The sequence below is a fragment of the Sorghum bicolor genome, chromosome 3, assembly GCF_000003195.3.
Source record: "Sorghum bicolor cultivar BTx623 chromosome 3, Sorghum_bicolor_NCBIv3, whole genome shotgun sequence".
Lineage (NCBI taxonomy): Eukaryota > Viridiplantae > Streptophyta > Magnoliopsida > Poales > Poaceae > Sorghum > Sorghum bicolor.
In genome coordinates this window covers 67681495-67700551 of record NC_012872.2, presented here as the reverse complement: position 1 = coordinate 67700551, position 19057 = coordinate 67681495, and the positions used below count along the sequence as shown (strand labels likewise).

The following is a 19057-nucleotide window of genomic DNA, read 5'->3' as shown; positions in this document are numbered from 1 at the left end:
CAAGATTCGATGTGACAGAGAATCTTAAAAAAATTTGGGTTTTTAGGGTGAACTAAACAAGGCCTTAGAGAGGACGGAGGTGGAAGAAGAAAAAAAATCAATACCTAAGGAGATCCGGTAGGGGCGAGCCGAGGTACTAATGTCGTGTGCTCATAGTCACAAAAGTTCTCGGTATATAGGTATGATACGACGAATGTGGTACGTGGACATGGTAAGCTCGTTGAGAAAGGATTTTCCACTATCCGGAGCTCCTGTGTGATCCCTTCACGGTGTAACTTTCATTACATCTCCATCGATGCAAGATCAAGGGCTCCAGTCGTTTTCAACCTGGTTTGGCTTCTCTCCTATGAAGACAACGTAGGAGCTCACGGCAAGAGCTGCTGCGAGCGTGACCGGATGTTGCGGGCTTGGTGCGCTGCACTCGGCGACTAGCGCTGCGGCAAGCATGTGCGGACGGCGCGGGCCTGGGTGTGGCAAGCACGGTTGGCAGAGGGCAACGAGGACCTAGAGGTTGGAGCGAGGCGAGCGTGCATGGCTAGCCAGAGAGGTAAAGAGCGGCACGACGAGCTAGCAACCAGCACTACGAGCATGCGTAGCGAGCTTGCAAACGGTTTACGTTCAAGGCGCTTGCAACATCAGCCGCTGCTAGAAGTGGCCATGCGCTCACTGACCATGTTGATTATCGTCATCCTCGCCTCCTTCACTCCTTGGTTCTCGTCTCCGCGCGGAATTGTCATAGTCGTAGATGCGCCGCTGCTACACGAGCTTGCCCATGACATGCGCGGATGTGCCATCGCTCGCCACCATCGCGGAGAGGCACCCCCTGGCGGCACGAGCGTGCCTGCCCCGCCATCGTTGCACGCAGATGCTCCCCGGCCAAGTGCCGCCGTCACGGGGGGCGCTCCCTGGCCGACCACGGCTCGGCCGTCGTCGTGGGGTTGTTCCACGGCCGAGCTCTGCTACCATGGGGGTCACGCCCTCGGCTACACATGCTGATGGCACGGCGCTCATCGCCAGATTCCCAAGAAGCCTAAGAAATCATCATTCTCTTCAATAAAATGCACCAATGAAATCCTCGAATAGATCATTCCCCTTAATTCAACTAACATGGGGTTATTTATGCACTACTGAACTACAACAAGCAATACCTGCAAATGATAGAGAGAAAAAGGATCAAAGAGGGCACCATCTGCAGATCTCAAGCCAACAGCTTGGATCTCTCTGCTCCAGCAAGTCCCGCTCCTTGCTAAGATTAATCTACACCCACAATGCGGGCCCCTTTGATATAGAGAAGTCTTATCTTGTATTTTCACGTTGACGCGGATGCATCTCGCGCATTGCGGCCGCTCGAGAGGGACTCCTAGAGAGGATGTCGGCTTGACGACTTCCTTGCCTCCACTCTAGCATCATCCACTGCTTCATGTGGCTGGGCGAAGGTGATGTGGGACAGGGATTGTCGAAGGCCGCCGGGGACGGGACACGAATACTAGTTGCCTTGTTCATTTGGCTGATAAGCCATGACAGAAAGTATTGTTGACTGATTTCTTATGAGAGAAAAAAACTGTTGAATGGCCAGCAGATTCGGCTCATATGCTCAAGCGAACGTTGTGCATGGCGGCCGGCGGCGGTGCGCGTCTGCTCGGGCTAAGTGTTGGGGATGCGGGAGGAGCTTTGGGGTGGGGGCTCTCGCTCGTGCGAACGGGGGTCTAGTCGCGGGTTACGGCACGTGAATCCACGCGGCTTCACCGTGGTAGTGAATGTATCACGAGGATACTCCTTCCCTCGCAAAATTAAGGTTGTTCTCGTTTTTCGAGAAATAACTTTAACTAAATATACATTAAAAATAATAATACTTATGAATTAGTATCATCAGAAAGATTTTTAAATCTAGTTTTATAATGAATTTATTTAGAGATATAAATGTTTCACGTATTTTTTATAAATCTAATTAAATTTGTGATACGAAAACCTAAAACGATATTTTGCGATGGAGAGAGTAGACGCCAGGAGATGACATTTCTTTTACACTGGTTTTGGGCCAAATTAAATGTAAAATAAGTGGGCAAATAATGAACTTAGGCCTGTGTCGTAGATAAAATAGGGTCTGTATTTACAGGTGTTTTGGTCCAATTACCGGGCATCCAAACAAGGCCTATATGGCATGCACATAGAATGCTTTTAACCTTTTTATGCGCTGTGCAAAATTCAGAACTCTCTCTAATTCCTCTCTGATTTTACACCAAACACAACTTTTGCCATTGTTGAGATTCGGCTTTCCCTGCATGGAGCAGATAGAGCCAGATCCTTCCATCTCGTCTATATTATACTCTCAAGATTTGTATCGATAGAGTAACATTCTAGAATCCTAGGTGGAAATTATTACTATATAAAACATCTTTCAGTTGGAATGTTACAAAAGTGGACGTAACAACAGACTGCAGCTGCTCCTAACCCCGTATCTGCTCTTGGCATGTTCAGATCAACCGGGTTCTTCATGAAATGGTGCCCCAGAATCCATGGGCAAGCTGACAGAAACGTCCTTTTCCCGACGAGGAAAGCCGCCCCCAGTTGTCGATTCAGCGGCGGGGCTACTTTTTTTTTTGTTCGCTAGCCATTATTACTGCTAGTCACCGAGCACCAGAGCAACTCCAACTCCAAATTCCTAAATTAAGCTTTTAAATTTTTATTTACATGTTATGATAAAAAAAATAGGAGTTCAAATTAAGATCCAACTCCAACCCACCTCCTAAACAAGTAGGATAGGAGGTTCTAGATGTGAGAGGTTGAAACTATAATTTAGAAGGGCATAGAAAATGAGAGTCCAAGTAGGAGGTGGGTTGGAGTTAATTTTTTTGAATGAAGTCTTTAGATTTAGAATAGAGACACTTGTGAGGTGGGTTGGAGTTGCTCTACTCTGGAAACGCGACGCTATCCCCTTCTGGGCGCGGTGCCGCGGTGGCTGGGTGGGCAGTGGGCACAGATGACAGGTCCCCCGCCACTCGGCGGCCCATGTCGCTGCCCACCGAGACCACGTACTACTTCACGTAGGGGCTCCAAGTGGCCAGTGAGGGACGGACGGACCCATCCGTTTCATAGTGACCGTCGTCTTCCTGGTGCTGGACCTGGACTCGAGCTTCAGAGTCCAGACATTCTAGTACACGTCCAAATGCATTGCCTCTTTATCAATTCTTGAGAATGACAAAACGTAGTCGCTCTCGGCTCATCTTTTCTAGTGCATGCAATGCACCTGATATCCATGATTCCAACTTCTGTATCTAGCACAGTCAAAAGTCCAAAACTAGTAGGCCATTTCTGATATTTACAGTGGAGCAAGATACAATTCTGGGAAAAGGAAAGCATAGAACAACTTAGTATACATCCTCCTAGGATTAGATACTAGTACAAGCAACAACTGCAACTTATTGCACTACACCTCCACTACAGTACTAGAGTTTTATTACGGTACACAAGCAGCTGGTACAATAACCACACTCGGACAGCTTGATGTATTTACAGTCACGCAGGATGCAAAGTAACCAACCACTGAGGACAGTCCGGCCTCCTTCCAGCAAGGGAGTAATACGCAAGAACCTGGGCATGGGTGTCAACACAAGGCTGTCCATCTGCCATCACACGATAGGCGCTCTCGGGACCGGGAGGCACAAATTCAATGTTCCAGTATGGCCTGGCCATGAGCATGAGGTCCTGACCTGTTTGAGAGGCTCTGTACCCCTGCACCCATATGTACCTCAGCAAGGGCATCTGGAGCACGGCCACTGCCAGAGCTCGCTCGCTGAAGCAGCAGCTCCTCAGCTCGAGCTTCCGCAGGTTGGTGCATCCCATTGCAAATTGGATCAATCCATTGTCAGATTCGCCAACGTTGCCGAGCAGCATGTATTGGATGTTTCCACTGTACAGTCCAATGTAACCAAGGCCTACATCTGAAAGCCCTCCCGGTCTCAGGTAGAAGGCAAACCTCCGAAGTTTTGTGCAATTCCTCAATAGAGCACGGACGCCGTTGTCAAGTGGCAGATCTGCTATTTTGTTCTGTTTGTCAAGCAGAACAAGCCGGAAGTCATAGAGATTCTTGCAGAACGTGCCAATGGATTCCAGCGCCCCATTTGTGATATCAGATACATAGGCAGCTATGTACTCCAGTTCACGGCAGCCAACAGCTACGGCTGTCAAACCTATCTGAGAGACTCCTCCCTGCTCTTCTTGACCGGGATCATCATCCCCCCGCTCAATTCTGAGTCTTCGTAGCTTCTTGCATGTATCACCAACAACTTCTAGTCCTCTATCCCCAATCACATTCCTCACCTGTCGAGAGCATCTATCTTGTCAGTTGAAATTAGATATTCACTTATTTTAGACACGCAAGTATATTTTTTTTGGAAGAACACATGAGTATAATTAAAGATGTATAAAAACATTACCTCGAGAACCAGTAGGTTGGGGCATTTAGCAATAAGCTGACAGTGATCTTCAGTGGTGAGGCAAGTGTACTGCAAGTCCAGTTTCTTAAGCATTGCAGAATATGGAAAGATAACTTGCATCTCATTTTTACTCATGAAGGTAAGACCCCCCAAGAAGCATAGTCTAGGTGGGAACTTGACCTTTTCGTATTTGGTGTACTCTCCAACTTCAGAAAATGCACCTCCAGCGAATTCTTGCAATCCTTTGGAGGTTTGGAGAAAACCAATCAGATCTGAAAGATCACACTCACTCATCTTCAAAGAAATCAATGATTTACAGTTCTTTGCAAGAAGTTCCAGATCAGCAGGCTCCACTCTGAGATCTGTCATGTAGAAGTTCAGTGTCACCAGAACAGAATTGTTGACAGCGAGTTCATGGAGCCATTCACTCCCTTCATCGGCAATTGTACATTCTTCCAGGAACAAAGTTCTCAGAGATCTGTCAATACGATTTATGGCATGTTACTGTTGTGATATCATGCAGTCATAGCAACTAGAATGATAAATTCACCGTGCGTCAGTAAATAATATGTAAAAAAGACTTGCTAAAGAAACCGGAGCAATTTTTTTCCTGAGGAAAAATGACTCGCAATTACAACAGAGCATCCGCCATGGTTTCTTGCCTCCAGTATAAAAAAGGAAAGTAGCTTCAGCACACAAAAAAATAATAGTAAACATTTGAGATGGAGATGTATTCATGTATATATCAAACACAAAACTTCCATGAACATCTATTATTCAACTTCCTTAGCCAACCGATTCAACAACATCGTTACAGAATTCAAACTAATAAATAAAAAATTAAACCATCTGAAAGACTTATGGGAAGAAGAGAGAAGGGGAAATGATGCTGCCTGAAATACAAGACATGGTACCATATGAGATGTGTTCACGATTGAATTGATTGATAACTGAAATCAACAACGCGCAAAGCTGCAACTGAATTTTGGTCAAAAATATGTTTCATTGGGGACAGAGTAGTCATGTTCAGTTCCAATCAACGTGGCACATAAGTACTCCTGGCCCTCCTGGGAGTGATATATCACCAGCCATTTTGTCGACACCTCTGGGGACTTCTCAAGGAAACAAAAAACACTGGACTAGTGATCAACCCAGCAGTATTATGAATTTGTCTTTTGCATATGCAAAGCTCTTATAGATTTACAGTCAAGAAAATTCTTGCATGTTATGACCTAAGATCGCATCAGAGCTTGCCCATGCCAATTTGTCAGAAAAGAGAGAAGGAGAATCCAAAAGCGGGCGAGCTGACTACTTGGAGAAACTGACACACGGCTCGAGCTTATCTGTTACTCCGTTTTAGGAACATCTCCGCCGGATCAATCATGATTTCTCTAGGAGTACGAAAAGATGAAGTACTCAAGTGCGCAACTACCCAGCTGACTTTCCCAGCACACCGTAATGGGAAAGCAGGCTGAAGAAACACGGCGTTGCAGATCAGCAGATGAACAGAAACACGGAGGTTACCCATTACCTGCAGGAGCGGGCGACGAGGCGGAGGGCGTCGGTTGAGAAGCCGGAGCACTTGTCGAGCTTGAGCACCTGTAGCATGTAGCCGCGCGCGCGGACGAGCACGGCGATGTCCTCGTCGGTGACGGTCATGCGGCGCAGGTGGAGCGCCTTGAGGCAGTCGAGCGGCGCGGCGAGCTGGGCGACCCAGGGCGCGGCGTAGGCGCCGAAGTCCTCGGGGATGAGGCCGTACATGGCGGCGCGGGGCCTCCCCTTGAGCGCGAGCGACTCGAGCCTGGGGAACCTGGCGAGCAGCCGCGCGGGCTCCACGGCGTAGCAGAAGCCGACGGTGACGTGCTTGCGCGAGAGCGCGTCGATGCGGTGCCAGCGGCGGCACACGAGCGAGGCCGCCTCCCGGTCGCGCGGGTCGTCCACGTAGCCGAACACGAGGTGCAGCGCCTCCTCGGGGACGGCGCCGCAGCCGAAGCTGAGCGCGCGTCTCAGCCGGCTCGGCTCCGGCAGCTCGCCGCCCATCGGGCCCGGGAGCGGATCGGGGAGCGGATCGGGCTACCGCGCGAGGCCGGCTCGCCGGAGATCTAGGCCCAGCGTGGTGAGCATGGAGATTTTTGCTGCTCCTCCCGCTGTGATTTCTGCGGGTGTGTGGGCTAGCTTGTGAGAGGACGGGAGGGAGGAGAGGCGGAAGGGAATTATTGGAGGGAGAAGCAAACCAGCCTCTGCCTCTGCGTCGCCTCTGCAAGGGGGAGGGATGAGGAGGAGCAGAGCAGCGACGGGGATTGGAGCTGCCAGCGTTTACTCCGTTCCTGCGCCGATCAGCCGGTGGTGCCGCGCCACGTAAGCACCCGGGTGGAGGAGGTGAGGTGGTGAGGTGATAAATGGCGTCGACCGCGGGGCGCAGCACAGTGCTCAGTGAGCTGCACCACAACCAGCTTGGTGTCTGCCTGTCTCTCCTGTCTGTGATGTGAGAAAATCAATTATGCTATGCGGTATGCCCATTCCGTAGCAACGACTGAATTTGTTTTTATGTGCGAATCTAATCTAATTACAGGGGGTGAAACTTGGAAAAGACAAGGAGGAAAAAACAATCGGTATGACTAATCATGTGGTATGATGTCTAGCAGCCAATGGATTTGGTTCGCAATATACAATTATTAGTAGATAAGCCCGTCTTTTCTTCTGCAAGATTGCGCTGTGTACCATCTGCTGTCAATGGATCCCCTTCGTTGGTCTGGACCTGTTCTACATGCATGTATCTAGTTGCCTGACCACCTAAGTTTAATTTAGAGGTGTCCTTTTCTATAGACCGCCATGGCTAAAAATGATAATACAAAACTTAGAGGAGACCACTCTACAGGCTATGAGATGATGATATCAAGCATTTAACTTGTACCAACACCTATACATTATTCAATATAGTAGCACATTATTATGTGATAGTTCTCTCGCTAAGTATTCAGATGGCCGCCTAACTTATCCAACAAAAGTTACACTGCCATGTTTTAGGTGGGAGGGGGGGTGTTAAAGAGTACTCCGTCTGTCCTTTTTTAATTGTCGTTGTTGGTGTGCGTGCCACAAGTTTGACTCGATTTATAGAAAATACGTGCAACATTTGTATCTCCAAATAAATTTGTTAAAAAACTATATTCAAAGATCTTTCTAATGATACTAATTATGTATTATAAATATTAATATTTTTAAATATATAATTGCTGGCAGTTGTTTTTCAGGAAGCGCAAGAGATAATTAAAAAGGGACGGAGGGAGTATGGTATAAGTTGCAGAGTACAAAATAGCATAAGAATCAACATAACCTATTTCTATCTCCTACCCCTAAATTTAAGACATGTTTATACCTAAACTTTGAAAAGTTTTGAAATGTCAAATTCCAACTAGATAGTGTAGATCCAACTAATAGTTAGCTAGCTAATAACTCATAGCTAATATTAGGTAGCTAACTATTAGTTAGTTTTTGCACAACTATAGTGATAGTTGTTAGTTAGTATCCAACTAATAATTAGCTAGACTATTAGTTGGGCCCATTTTGATCCAACAAAGCTAATTATTAGCAACTAATTATTATCACTATGAATCCAAATAGGATTTTAGTCTATAAATTGGTACTCATTCCATTCCAATTTATAGATGTTTTGATTTTTTTTAGATATATATAATAGTTTTTGCTACGTACTTAGATATACACATATCTAATATATAATAAAAACAATTTATCTAGAAAAAACATCTAATAATTAGAAACAGAAGGAGTAGATTTCAGTTCATCCAAAATATTTTTTTGATCCAAACAAGTTGCAAGTGAATTCATTTTTTTTTAAAGAAAATACTCCAACAACAACTTGATCGTATAAAAATTCATCATTGCAACCAATAGAAAGCTGTAAATCTTTACACAAAATATCTTGTTGCTTCAAGCAGTGTCCGTGGTTTGTTGAAATCGGACCTCGATTGGCGAGAATCCAATCCACTAGACGACGTCACTTGTTTTTTTTTTGACGTAAGTAACGGCGTCACTTCTCAGGCGCACCAACCACCTCGACAGTCTGGTGGTCCCCCCGCCGTTCTGCCTAAGCCTGCCATCGCCGCCGGTCGGCCCACGTGAACGCAGCGTCAGGCCTCTTCTACGAACAACGGCCTTGTCGTCAGCATTCACGTAGGCTGACAAGTGGACCAGCCAGGTTCAGGTGAAAGGCAAGAAACAAATGTTTGCAGAGATCCACGAATCAAGTGGAATATTATAGGGTATTTTACATCTTTATCATCTTATTTTAGGCCTTGTTTAGTTTCGAATTTTTTTTGATTTTGAGTATTATAATATTTTCGTTTTTATTTGACAATTATTGTTTAATCAAAAACTAACTAGACTTAAAAGTTTCATATCTTAATTACAGACAAGCTATGTAATTAGTTTTTATTTTTACCCATATTTAATGCTCTATGCATATGCCATAAAATTTGATGTAACTAAGTAAGGCCTCATGTGCGTTCGATTAGGCCCGTTTGAGACATGGGGAAAAGGTTCCCTGGTTTTCTTCCTGAAGCGAATTTACTTTTGAGAATTCGTTGTTTCTCTCCAAACGGGTCATGATTCTCAGAGGACAAATTAGGAATATATATATCTGTAGACTAATCACAGAATTTAGTGAAGTGCTATACGCTTCGATGAGGTCTGACTTTGCACTCCTGCTCATCATCATGGCATATCTTTATCATTCGGTTGTGCAAGCAAACAAAGAAAACAGCATAGAGAACACATATTGTCCGTAGCTAGCAAACGTGCCCATCGTAACGAAATATGCACCTTGTTGCATGAGTAACTTAACGACTTGATACTGGAAGATTTTGTAACAGTTGCGTCGTCTATTCCAATATGTATTAGAATTTGATTGCGTAGCGCCATTTGACATACAAACATGCAGGTTCTAACCCAGATGAGTCATGAGTCCATATCTAATATAGATCACTCGCAGAAAAATATCAAATATAGATCACAAGAGATGCGCGTGCACTTTTTAAAAATGTAAAATAACAGATAGATTGATCACTTTGCTCTTTAACACTCCATTTGTTTCAAAATTTAAGTTAATCTAGCATTTTTAAATTTGTAGTTGTTATTATATATATCTAGATACAATGTATATATACTGAACAATAACAACTATCTAAAAAGTCAGAACGGCCGATAATTTAAAATAGATGAAGTGTTAAGTAACAGCAGTAATATATATAAATTGGCGGAACTAGGAGGCTAGCAGGGGCGGTGCCCCCCAACACAGTGTTTTACTTAAAGTACATATATAAATATTAATATTTATAGCATAAAATATCAAATTCACTTATTTTTTTGTTAAAATATGATGATTTTGGTAAGAAATAGTGTAATATTTTTTAAAAAGTTCTTCAACCATATAATTATGTATATTTTATCATACTAAAAAGTATAATCGATTCCCCTTAATTAGGGACGAAGCCAGGAAAAAAATAGGAGGGGCTCAACAAAAGTACTACATTGACTTACCTCTACTATAATCCTTCACAATAGAAAAAATATAATAATTTGAATTAGTTTTATATTGAAAATATCAATGAAGGATGAGGTTCACAAAATATATCATAAAAAATAAAGGTCTCAGCCCACCCTATCTTATACATTTGTGTTTACAATTAGAAGGAAATCACTAGAAATTCCATTGGCGCAGCAGCGGTAGGGGGGCTGGAGCCCCTCTAGCCCCACCGCTGGCTCCGTCCATACCCTTAATCAAAATCGCTTGTTCCACCACTATATAGATCTACACACTGCACACTGTAGATATGACTTCATGTGATACGTCTGTCTAGTTATAATACGCAAGGTTTTGGTCGTGAAAGGGCAGCTACGGCTACAAGTACAACGTACTTACTAGTACGAAGTGTTTACCCGAATTTCCGGGTTCTGAAAAGTCCAATATCACCACGAATCATAGGCTGCTGCTGCGCCGGCGGGCATTGTCCGTACGTATTTACACCAATTTTTTCGTTGACATTTTTATTTGAGCCATTATTAGTATGGAAGAAAGAACATGACGGTCAGGCCTTAAATTAATCCAAGTGACCGCGTTTCGCGAGGGAAATTAGTCCAACTGACCATTTCGATGAGAATAAACCCAGCTGGCCGTTTCGTAATCGTAACTCTAAAAAGTTTTTGAATTTGTAGCACTTTCGTTTTTATTTGACAAATATTGTTTAATTATAGAGTAACTAAATTTAAAAAATTCATTTCACGATTTACAAGTAAACTATGTAAACTGTGTAAGATTCGATATGACGAAGAAGGTTAACAAGCTTTTGGTTTTTGAGTAAGTCCGTACTAACACAGCTAGTGACGACACTGCAGTACAGGAGTACTCACGGATATGAACAGCACCTCAAGCACAGTGTTATGCAAAGCCCGTACTGCAGCGACGCACATCGCAGTACGTACACCTTTTTTTTTATTACGCTTGGAGTTTCGTGCCCCGCGAGCACCACCATCGCCGGCGAGTTCAGAAACCTGAGAATCTACGGTTAGTGATGAATCCAAACTTCCAAGCCGTTGCGTCCAGGCTGTGTTTAGTTGCAATTTTTTTAAAAAAAATGGACACTGTATTATTTTCGTCTGTATTTAATAAAGATTATTTAATCATAGACTAACTAGATTTAAAAGATTTATCTCGCAAATTATAAGCTAATTATATATTTAATTATTTTTATCTAAATTTAATGTTTTATGTATGCGTCGTAAAATTTGATGTGATGGAAAATTTTGAAAAAGTTTATAATTTTTTTTGAAAATAAACGAGCCTTGGTCGTTCATCCGCAGAAGATGCTGTGCGCCTGTGCGTTGCGCTGAGCTGGGCGCCTGGTGGCGTCGACAGCGACGCGTCGGGCGGTCCAAATGGCGGGCAGGCATTGAGCCCCGGAACCGATAAGCTCGCGCCTTCTTCCAGTCCAGGACTCCAGGGAGCAGGGACACATGCAAGTTGCTGCGCTCGGCTCGCTGGTCGCTGGCATCTGCATGTTGCCATGTTCGTCTGCTCGCGGCGTTACTCCTGCTTTGTGCTTTCAGGTGAGCCCCTCATGACAGACGGAGGGAAGGGCAATGGCCAATGGGCATAGCGCGCCAGGCCTCATGACCGTGCAGGGCTGCTGCGGCCGTTTCTGGTGTCCCGAGCACAGGCAGCAGGGGCGCATGTGAGGGATTGCAGGGGGCCAGAGGAATTCACCTAGAATGGATGCGACGTGTGATCCCGACGATTCTGCTGAAGCCTGAAGGAGAAGGATTCGCATCATGTGGGCTGTGGTGTGCAGCACTACTGCATTGCAGAGGGAGAATATCGTCTCGTGATTCCGAGTTTTATAGGCTCCGTTTGTTTTTGCGGAATTACGTTATGAGGTCAAAAAAATTTAGTCGTGACATGATGTGGGTATAGTATATATAGATAGATTATCACTGCGTTGAACAAGGGAGCTCCTGGCAGACGGAAAGGGAGCAGCCAGTACCAGGGCACATCTCATTTCCACTTCACAAACACATGGATCAAAAGCGACAAACAAAGAAAGTCCACCCCCACCAACAATAACTCATCATTCGGGTTTTAATTCGTGTGGAAAAATTCATGCTGTGATGGCAATAAGTGCGACCTTACCATTTCATTTCATAGTAGCATTGGTAAGTGGTGACATCAAACTAAGGTCTACATCAAACCAAGAATGATGCCATACCAAAGAAAAAATGTCGCCCGTGGATGTATGGACGACTTTGCAGTTTGCGCCTTCAATCATGATCTATAGTAGTAGTATTTTTTTTTAGAAGAATCTACAGTAGTATTTCTCGGACAGGGACTTGTACGTGGTCATTCATTACGGCCCAGCTATCTTTCAGTATACTTGATTGAGCCCATCATGGCCAACTGCGTCCATTTTGGCCCGATTAATGACATGGTGTGGGGCTCGATATTTTCGGCGGCTACAACTGGAGTACTACTGGACAACAAAGGGTCCACTTCCTGCAGAAAGTGAACACGGACCTGAGAGGAAACCCGGCACGCAAGGGCATTTTGGTCTTGTCACGGAACAGAAGAGATATGGTTCCCGGGCTCCAGCGACGAGAGGCAGGCAGAATCCCTTTGCAAGATACTTTTGCCAAATCAACACCAGCAACAGCAAAGCGACTATACAGAATTGCAAGGAGAATAGGAGATGCTTACTCTCCATACCATTCAGTCATGCCCCTCGCTGCGCAGATCCTCTCTGTTCCGGCGTGCTCTGCTGGGCAGGAAGAGATCTTTCATTTGTGCCAGCAGTTCTGAAGATGCTGAAGCCGGTAGCCCCCCGCCGCTTGGTGGCGACAAACACCAGCAGGAGGTCCTTGCGCAGATCGCCATGCTTCAGGCGCAAAAGGTGCGCATCACAGACTTCTTGGATGAGCGCTCTGCTTACCTGACCAAGTTCGCCAAGGACGCCGACTCCGAGTTCGACCTGATTGGACAGAACGCTATGAAAGAACTTGATGCGGTTGGTGACCAGGTGAGCATCTCTGTGCAATCAAAAGTTGAACAGCCTACTGCTATTCACTGTATGACAAAGAACTGCGGTGTCTGATGAAGCAGATATTGGAGAGGCTCGACAGCAAGATGCAAGCATTCGAGGAGACGGCTGAGGTACAAAGGCAAGAGATAGAAATGAACGATAAGGTGTTAGAGGACTTTGAAGACTGGATTGAAAAGGAGAAAAACCAAGGAATGTTCTTCCAAAGCCTTGGCAAGGTCAAGCCTCGGAACAAAAAGGAAATAAAGGTGAAAGCCAAGGTGGAAGCACAGAAGGTCAAAGAGATTGCAAAAGAGAGTGCAGGATCAAAAACTCGTATGAACATTTACCTGGGGCTGATGGGAATACTCGGGATTACAATTGCCAATGCCATCTTTGCAACAGCAGAGGTGGAGTGGAGGAAGGTTGCTGCTCTGGGTCTAATTTTCATTGGCCTGGTTGCTCAGATCATCTACGAGCAGGATATCTCACCACCGAAAGCTGAGAAGACAGAGAAAAAAGAAGAATAAAAAAGGAGTTTCAGACATAGCAGTAGGATGTAATCTTCCACAGGCAATGTAAACTGTATAAAGTAGCATGAATGGATACAATGTTTTAGTCATTAATAGTCCGAGAAATTGTTTAACATGTAGCTTGGCCAATAACAGGTTTCTCTAACCTGAGATCTGATAAACCCAAGCTGTTTTCAATCTTGCATCAGAGATATGTTTCAGCAATGTTATAGCCAAAACATGGTAATAGTGTTAACTTCTTGATGCGTTAGAAAAATATGATACAATTTTTATAATCCAAAAAGTTGTTTAACATGTAGCTTGGCCAATAAACCACAGGGTTCTCTAACCTGAGATCTGATAAACTCAAGCTGTCTTCAATCTTGCATCAGAGATATGTTTCAGCAATGTCATAGCCAAAACATGGTAGCAGTGTTAAATTCATGATGCATTAGAAAAAAATGATACAACTTTTCTAATCCAAAAAATTGTTTAACATGTAGCTTGGCTAATAAACCACAGGTTTCTCTAACCTGAGATCTGATAAACTCAAGCTGCCTTCAATCTTGCATCAGAGATATGTTTCAGCAATGTTATAGCCAAAACATGGTAGCAGTATTAAATTCATGATGCGTTAGAAAAAAATGGTACATTTTTTATAATCCAAAAAATTGTTTAACATGTAGCTTGGCTAATAAACCACAGGTTTCTCTAACCTGAGATCTGATAAACTCAAGCTGTCTTCAATATTGCATCAGAGATATGTTTCAGCAATGCTATAGCCAAAACATAGTAACAGTGTTACATTCTTGATGCGTTAGAAAAATATTGATACAACTTTTCCAATCCAAAAAAATGTTAAACATGTAGCTTGGCCAATAAACCACAGGTTTCTCCAACCTGAGATTTGATAAAATCAAGATGTCTTTAATAATATTGCATCACAGATATGTATTGTTTCAACAGTCAAAACATATGTTACATTCTTGATGCATTAAAGAAATATATATCAATACAATTTTCAGGATCCAAGAGTAACATGTAGTATGGCCAATAAACCACAGGTTTCTCCATCCTGAGATCAGATAAACTCAAGCTGTGTTTAACCTTGCATCAGAGCTATGCTTCAGCAGCCAAAACATGGTAAAAGTGTTATATTCTCAACACGTTAAAGAAATGCCACCCTAATTTAAACCAAAGTGAATACTATTTTAAGAAAAGACACATGCCTCTGAAGACAAAATTATGGGTGCGAGTAGAAAACACATACACATGATATTAAAAAAAATTATCATAAGCTCATACCTTGTTAAACAAAACCATATAGTGCATACGTTTTCAGTATGATGATGCTAATCCTTGGTTAGTTAGATCCACAAGAAGTCTTCGTACCATGAAGAATTACAAGGTGTCATATCTGAATTGGACCATATTTGATTACAGCTCTTACTAATATGCTCCAGGTAATGACAGTTGGCATAATACCTGTTGCAAGCACCTCATTCAATAAGAGGACTCCTTCAGGTGTCCTATTACAAGAGCACAGACCCTTAATTCTTGTATTGTATGTAACAATATCTGGTTTCAATCCATTATCTAAAATGGCAGTCCAAAGGGATGCTGCTTTATCAATAGAACCAATCTCATAAAATCCATCCATCAATGTGTTATAGGTCACTAGATTTGGGGAACAGTTCTTTTCTTTCATCTCCAAATAAATACAAAAGGCTTCATCTACTTTCCCAGCAGAACAAAGACCATGAATTAAGATGTTGTGCACCATTACATCAACCTGAAGACCCGCATCAAGAATTTCATCCCAAATACGAAGGGCAACATCAACCTTCTTGTCTCGACAAAGGCCACGAATCAAAGAGGCATAAGTTCTGATATCTGGTTTAAAACCTCTCTCTAGCATTTCCTTTGTTAAGCTTGAAGCTTCTTGATATTTTTCAGCCTTACACAAACCATCTATTAGTGTGTTATATGTGATGATGGTTGGGCAACAACCATTGCTGGTCATTTCAATGTAAATTTTAATAGCATCATTAATCTTGCTCACTCGGCAGAAACCATTTATTAGTGCATTGTAAACATGAGAATTCGGTTTGCAACCATCCTTCACCATATTCTTATATACCTCATTTGCATCATGTGTTCTTCCATCCTTACAAAATCTATTTATCATTGATGAGTATGAGAACACATCTAACTCTTCCCCACTATTTCGTGCGTCCTCCAAGATTTCAAATGCCCTGTTAGCATAGCCATTCTCACACAGACCATGGATCAGTGTGCCAAAAGTTACCTTGTCAGGGGAGCATGAAGCATCATTCTCCAATTGTTTCAGCAACTCTGTAGCTTCACTGACCATTCCACTGTCCAACAGCCCCTTCGTCATTATATTATAGGTTGTTATTTGACGAATGCCAGAGAAACCTGTGGAATCCCAGAATTTCCAAGCCTCACCTGTTCTTCCCACTTCACAGAACCCCTTAATGAGTGAATTATACACAGAGACATCAAGAACAAGCCCAGCCTTGACCATGTCTGAGTAGACCCGTGCCGCAGAATCCACATCCCCAGATCTGCACAGCCCATGAATCAAGATCCCATAAGTAACAGTGTCTGCTTGGTGATTATTAGCCATCATCCTACTCCATACCTCCCCCGCCTCCTTAAACCTCCCAAGTTTACACAGGCCATCAAGCATCACTTTGTATGTGGCAAGGTTAGGACTTGCACCAGGATCCCTCACCAGTTGCTCCCAGACCTTCATGGCTTTCTCGAACATGCCAGTTCTGAAACACCCACTAAGCAACGCATTGTAACAAACAGCATCAGCCTGCACTCCATAGTTCGGCATTTCGTCGAGCAGGTCAAGTGCATTGTCCAACTGGTCATGTTTCGCCAGCCCCGACATGAGGGTGGAGTAGGTTACTCTGTCGGGGGCCACTCCACGACGACGCAAAGAACTGAAGAGCGACACTGCTCGATCGACGTCTCCGCGGGCACAAAGAGAGCGGAGAATGATGTTGTAGGTCTGGAGGTTGGGGGCGATGCGGCGGCCGAAGGCACCGTGGGAAAGAGAGGCGAAGAATGCGTCAGCGTCGGAGTACCGACGAGCGCGGACAAACGCGTCAAGGAGGGTGTTGTGGGAGCGGACGCCGGGGTTGCAGCCGAGGAGGGAGGGGAGGTCGCGGAACGCGGCGAGGGCCGCGTCGGGCATGAGGGCGCGGGAGAAGGCCGATAGAACAACGAGCGCCGCGGACTCAGAGAAGCGCGGCCGATGGCGCATGCGCGGGAGGAGACCCAGCAGCCTCGGGAGGTGCGACGGGGAGGAGGTGGCGAGGCGGCGGAGGAGGTGGAAGATGAGCGGCTGCGGCGGAGGGAAGGCCGGGCGGGTGGAGACAAGGAGCTCGAGGTGGGAGAGCGCGTTGGCAGGGTCGCGCTCGGACTTGATCAGCTCTAGCAGGCGGTGGATGGGCGGCGGCTCAGGGTCCGGCCGCGCCGGCGGCATCGCGCCGTCAGGAGCCCCTCGCCTCGTGCTCGTTTGGCTTCCGATCGAGCGCGGCTGTTTTTGACCTGGGCACTGCCGGCTGCCCCTGCACGGCGGTGCCTTGTTGTTTTGAGGACCTGGTGGATTTTCCACGTGAATTCGAGTTTACATCCAGGAATGCAGTATCTGTGGATTTCTGGTGTTTTGTTGAGGATTTTCCACGTGAATCCGAGTACATATATTAGAGCCTAAAGATCTAATTTCGTCCCAAAATAACTATCACTTTAAGTGTTTGTATAGTAAGTTTAATTAGATTTATAAAAAAATACGTACATTATTTATATTTCCAAATAAATTTATTAAAATTTTAAATTTAAAGATCTTTCTGATAATATAAATTATAGTAATACTGTAATTAGAGCGTCTAATGTGTCTTATTTTTTTCGGATAGACGTGGCATGCGTCATACCATATCTTATTTTTCTTGATCCATCCTCATCCACTCTCGTGTTTCTCTCTCACACATTATCCACCGGCTGATCCTCTCCCACCTCGGCTCCTCCTCTCCACACCCGAGCATCAAGATGGCAACAAGCCTCCGATCCTCGATTCCCCGCGGGGAATTCTTCTATTAGGGGATGTAAATGGGGCTAAATTATCCCCCATGGGGATTAATTTGGTCGATATTTTGTCCCCGTCGGGGATGGCGGGGGCGGGGATGGTTGTTGTGTCCCCGTCCCCGGTCCCCGATCCCCGCCCCGTTGCAGGAATGTTGTCAATAATTGAGAGGACTGCGGCAACTTGACACAACGATTTAGGCCCATATAAAGGCCCAACAAAAGCGTTACTATATATACCTCACGCAAACCCTAAGACCCTGAGACCGACCAAGTCCTCAGCTCAGCACCCCAAGCCGTCTATCAGCCGACAACCCAACACTATCCATTCGACGCTCCTTCCTTCGTCTTCCTCCGTCCAGCAAGCTAGCAGTAGTCAGGGGCTACAGCTCTCAAGTCCGTCCTCCTGCAAGCATTGGCAGCACCACAGCAGTCCGCTCACTCCATACTAGCATATCCCCACACATACACACCACTGCGGGAGCGTGCGAGACGGCCGCTGGTTGCTGGAGATTCAGATCGAGCACACAGCCCCACGGCGACAAAGCCATAGAAGCTAGCTACGTATCCAAGATGGTAGCTACGGATCTATGACTAGTAGGTACAGGTTCGAAAATACCAGCACCACTTGGCTTAAATGTTTCATCTTCTATGCTCTTTGGGTTCGATAGATTCACGACAAGGAAATTTCAGAAAGAGAAGTTGTGTTTGACTTCTTGTAAGGTGTCGTTGTACTTATGCTATGGCTGTTGTGTTGAAAAGGGCTCAAATTTGATGATGTTTGCTAGATTAATGTAATTTTAGGATAATCCCCTTGATGTAACCGTGTTCTCTGTGACTAAAGATGGCAACGGGGAATTCCCCGTCGGGGAATGCCTTCCCATCTCCGTCCCCGCGAGGGAGAAAATTTCCCATCTCCGCCCCCGTCAACGCTTACGGGGACAGGTTTCGTCCCATCCCCGTCCCCGCACGGGGATTTTGTCCCCGACGGAGCGAAGACGTCAGTCACAGAGAACACGGTTACATCAAGGAGATTATCCTAAAATTACATTAATCTAGCAAACATCATCAAATTTGAGCCCTTTTCAACACAACAGCCATGGCATAAGAACAACGACACCTTAACACAACTTCTCTTTCTGAAATTTCCTTGTCGTGAATCTATCAAACCCAAAGAGCACAGAAGATGAAGCATTTAAGCCAAGTGGTGCTGGTATTTTTGAACTTGTACCTACTAGTCATAGATCCGTAGCTACCATCTTGGATACGTAGCTAGCTTCTATGGCTTTGTCGTCGTGGGGCTGTGTGCTCGATCTGAATCTCCAGCAACCAGCGGCCGTCTCGCGCGCTCCTGCAGTGGTGTGTATGTGTGGGGATATGCTAGTATGGAGTGAGCGGACTGCTGTGGTGC

General features: G+C 44.9%; 3 protein-coding genes across 3 annotated transcripts; 1 reads left to right on the top strand and 2 right to left on the bottom strand.

Annotated features, from left to right (window-relative positions):
• Positions 3284–6897, bottom strand: LOC8058923 (coronatine-insensitive protein homolog 1a). Its single transcript, XM_002456604.2, has 3 exons — positions 5968–6897; positions 4437–4914; positions 3284–4320 (listed from the first exon to the last, which is right to left on the bottom strand). The coding sequence occupies exons 1-3, from the start codon at positions 6474–6476 to the stop codon at positions 3517–3519; spliced, it is 1791 nt and encodes a 596-aa protein (XP_002456649.1). The 5' UTR covers positions 6477–6897; the 3' UTR covers positions 3284–3516.
• On the top strand, positions 12537–13738 carry LOC8060108. The gene is made up of 2 exons (XM_002458733.2): positions 12537–13018; positions 13102–13738. The coding sequence occupies exons 1-2, from the start codon at positions 12692–12694 to the stop codon at positions 13546–13548; spliced, it is 774 nt and encodes a 257-aa protein (XP_002458778.1). The 5' UTR covers positions 12537–12691; the 3' UTR covers positions 13549–13738.
• LOC8058922 (pentatricopeptide repeat-containing protein At3g09060) lies at positions 13873–17133 on the bottom strand. Its single transcript, XM_002456603.2, has one exon. The coding sequence runs from the start codon at positions 17048–17050 to the stop codon at positions 14942–14944; it is 2109 nt and encodes a 702-aa protein (XP_002456648.1). The 5' UTR covers positions 17051–17133; the 3' UTR covers positions 13873–14941.

Coding starts and splice junctions, on each gene's coding strand:
- LOC8058922 (XM_002456603.2), bottom strand. CDS start 17,050: ATGCCGCCGGCGCGGCCGGACCCTGAGCCGCCGCCCATCCACCGCCTG.
- LOC8058923 (XM_002456604.2), bottom strand. CDS start 6,476: ATGGGCGGCGAGCTGCCGGAGCCGAGCCGGCTGAGACGCGCGCTCAGC. Junction 4,915..5,967: donor CTCGTCGCCCGCTCCTGCAG/GTAATGGGTAAC, acceptor TCGTATTGACAG/ATCTCTGAGAACTTTGTTCC. Junction 4,321..4,436: donor CCAACCTACTGGTTCTCGAG/GTAATGTTTTTA, acceptor TGCTCTCGACAG/GTGAGGAATGTGATTGGGGA.
- LOC8060108 (XM_002458733.2), top strand. CDS start 12,692: ATGCTTACTCTCCATACCATTCAGTCATGCCCCTCGCTGCGCAGATCC. Junction 13,019..13,101: donor TTGATGCGGTTGGTGACCAG/GTGAGCATCTCT, acceptor CTGATGAAGCAG/ATATTGGAGAGGCTCGACAG.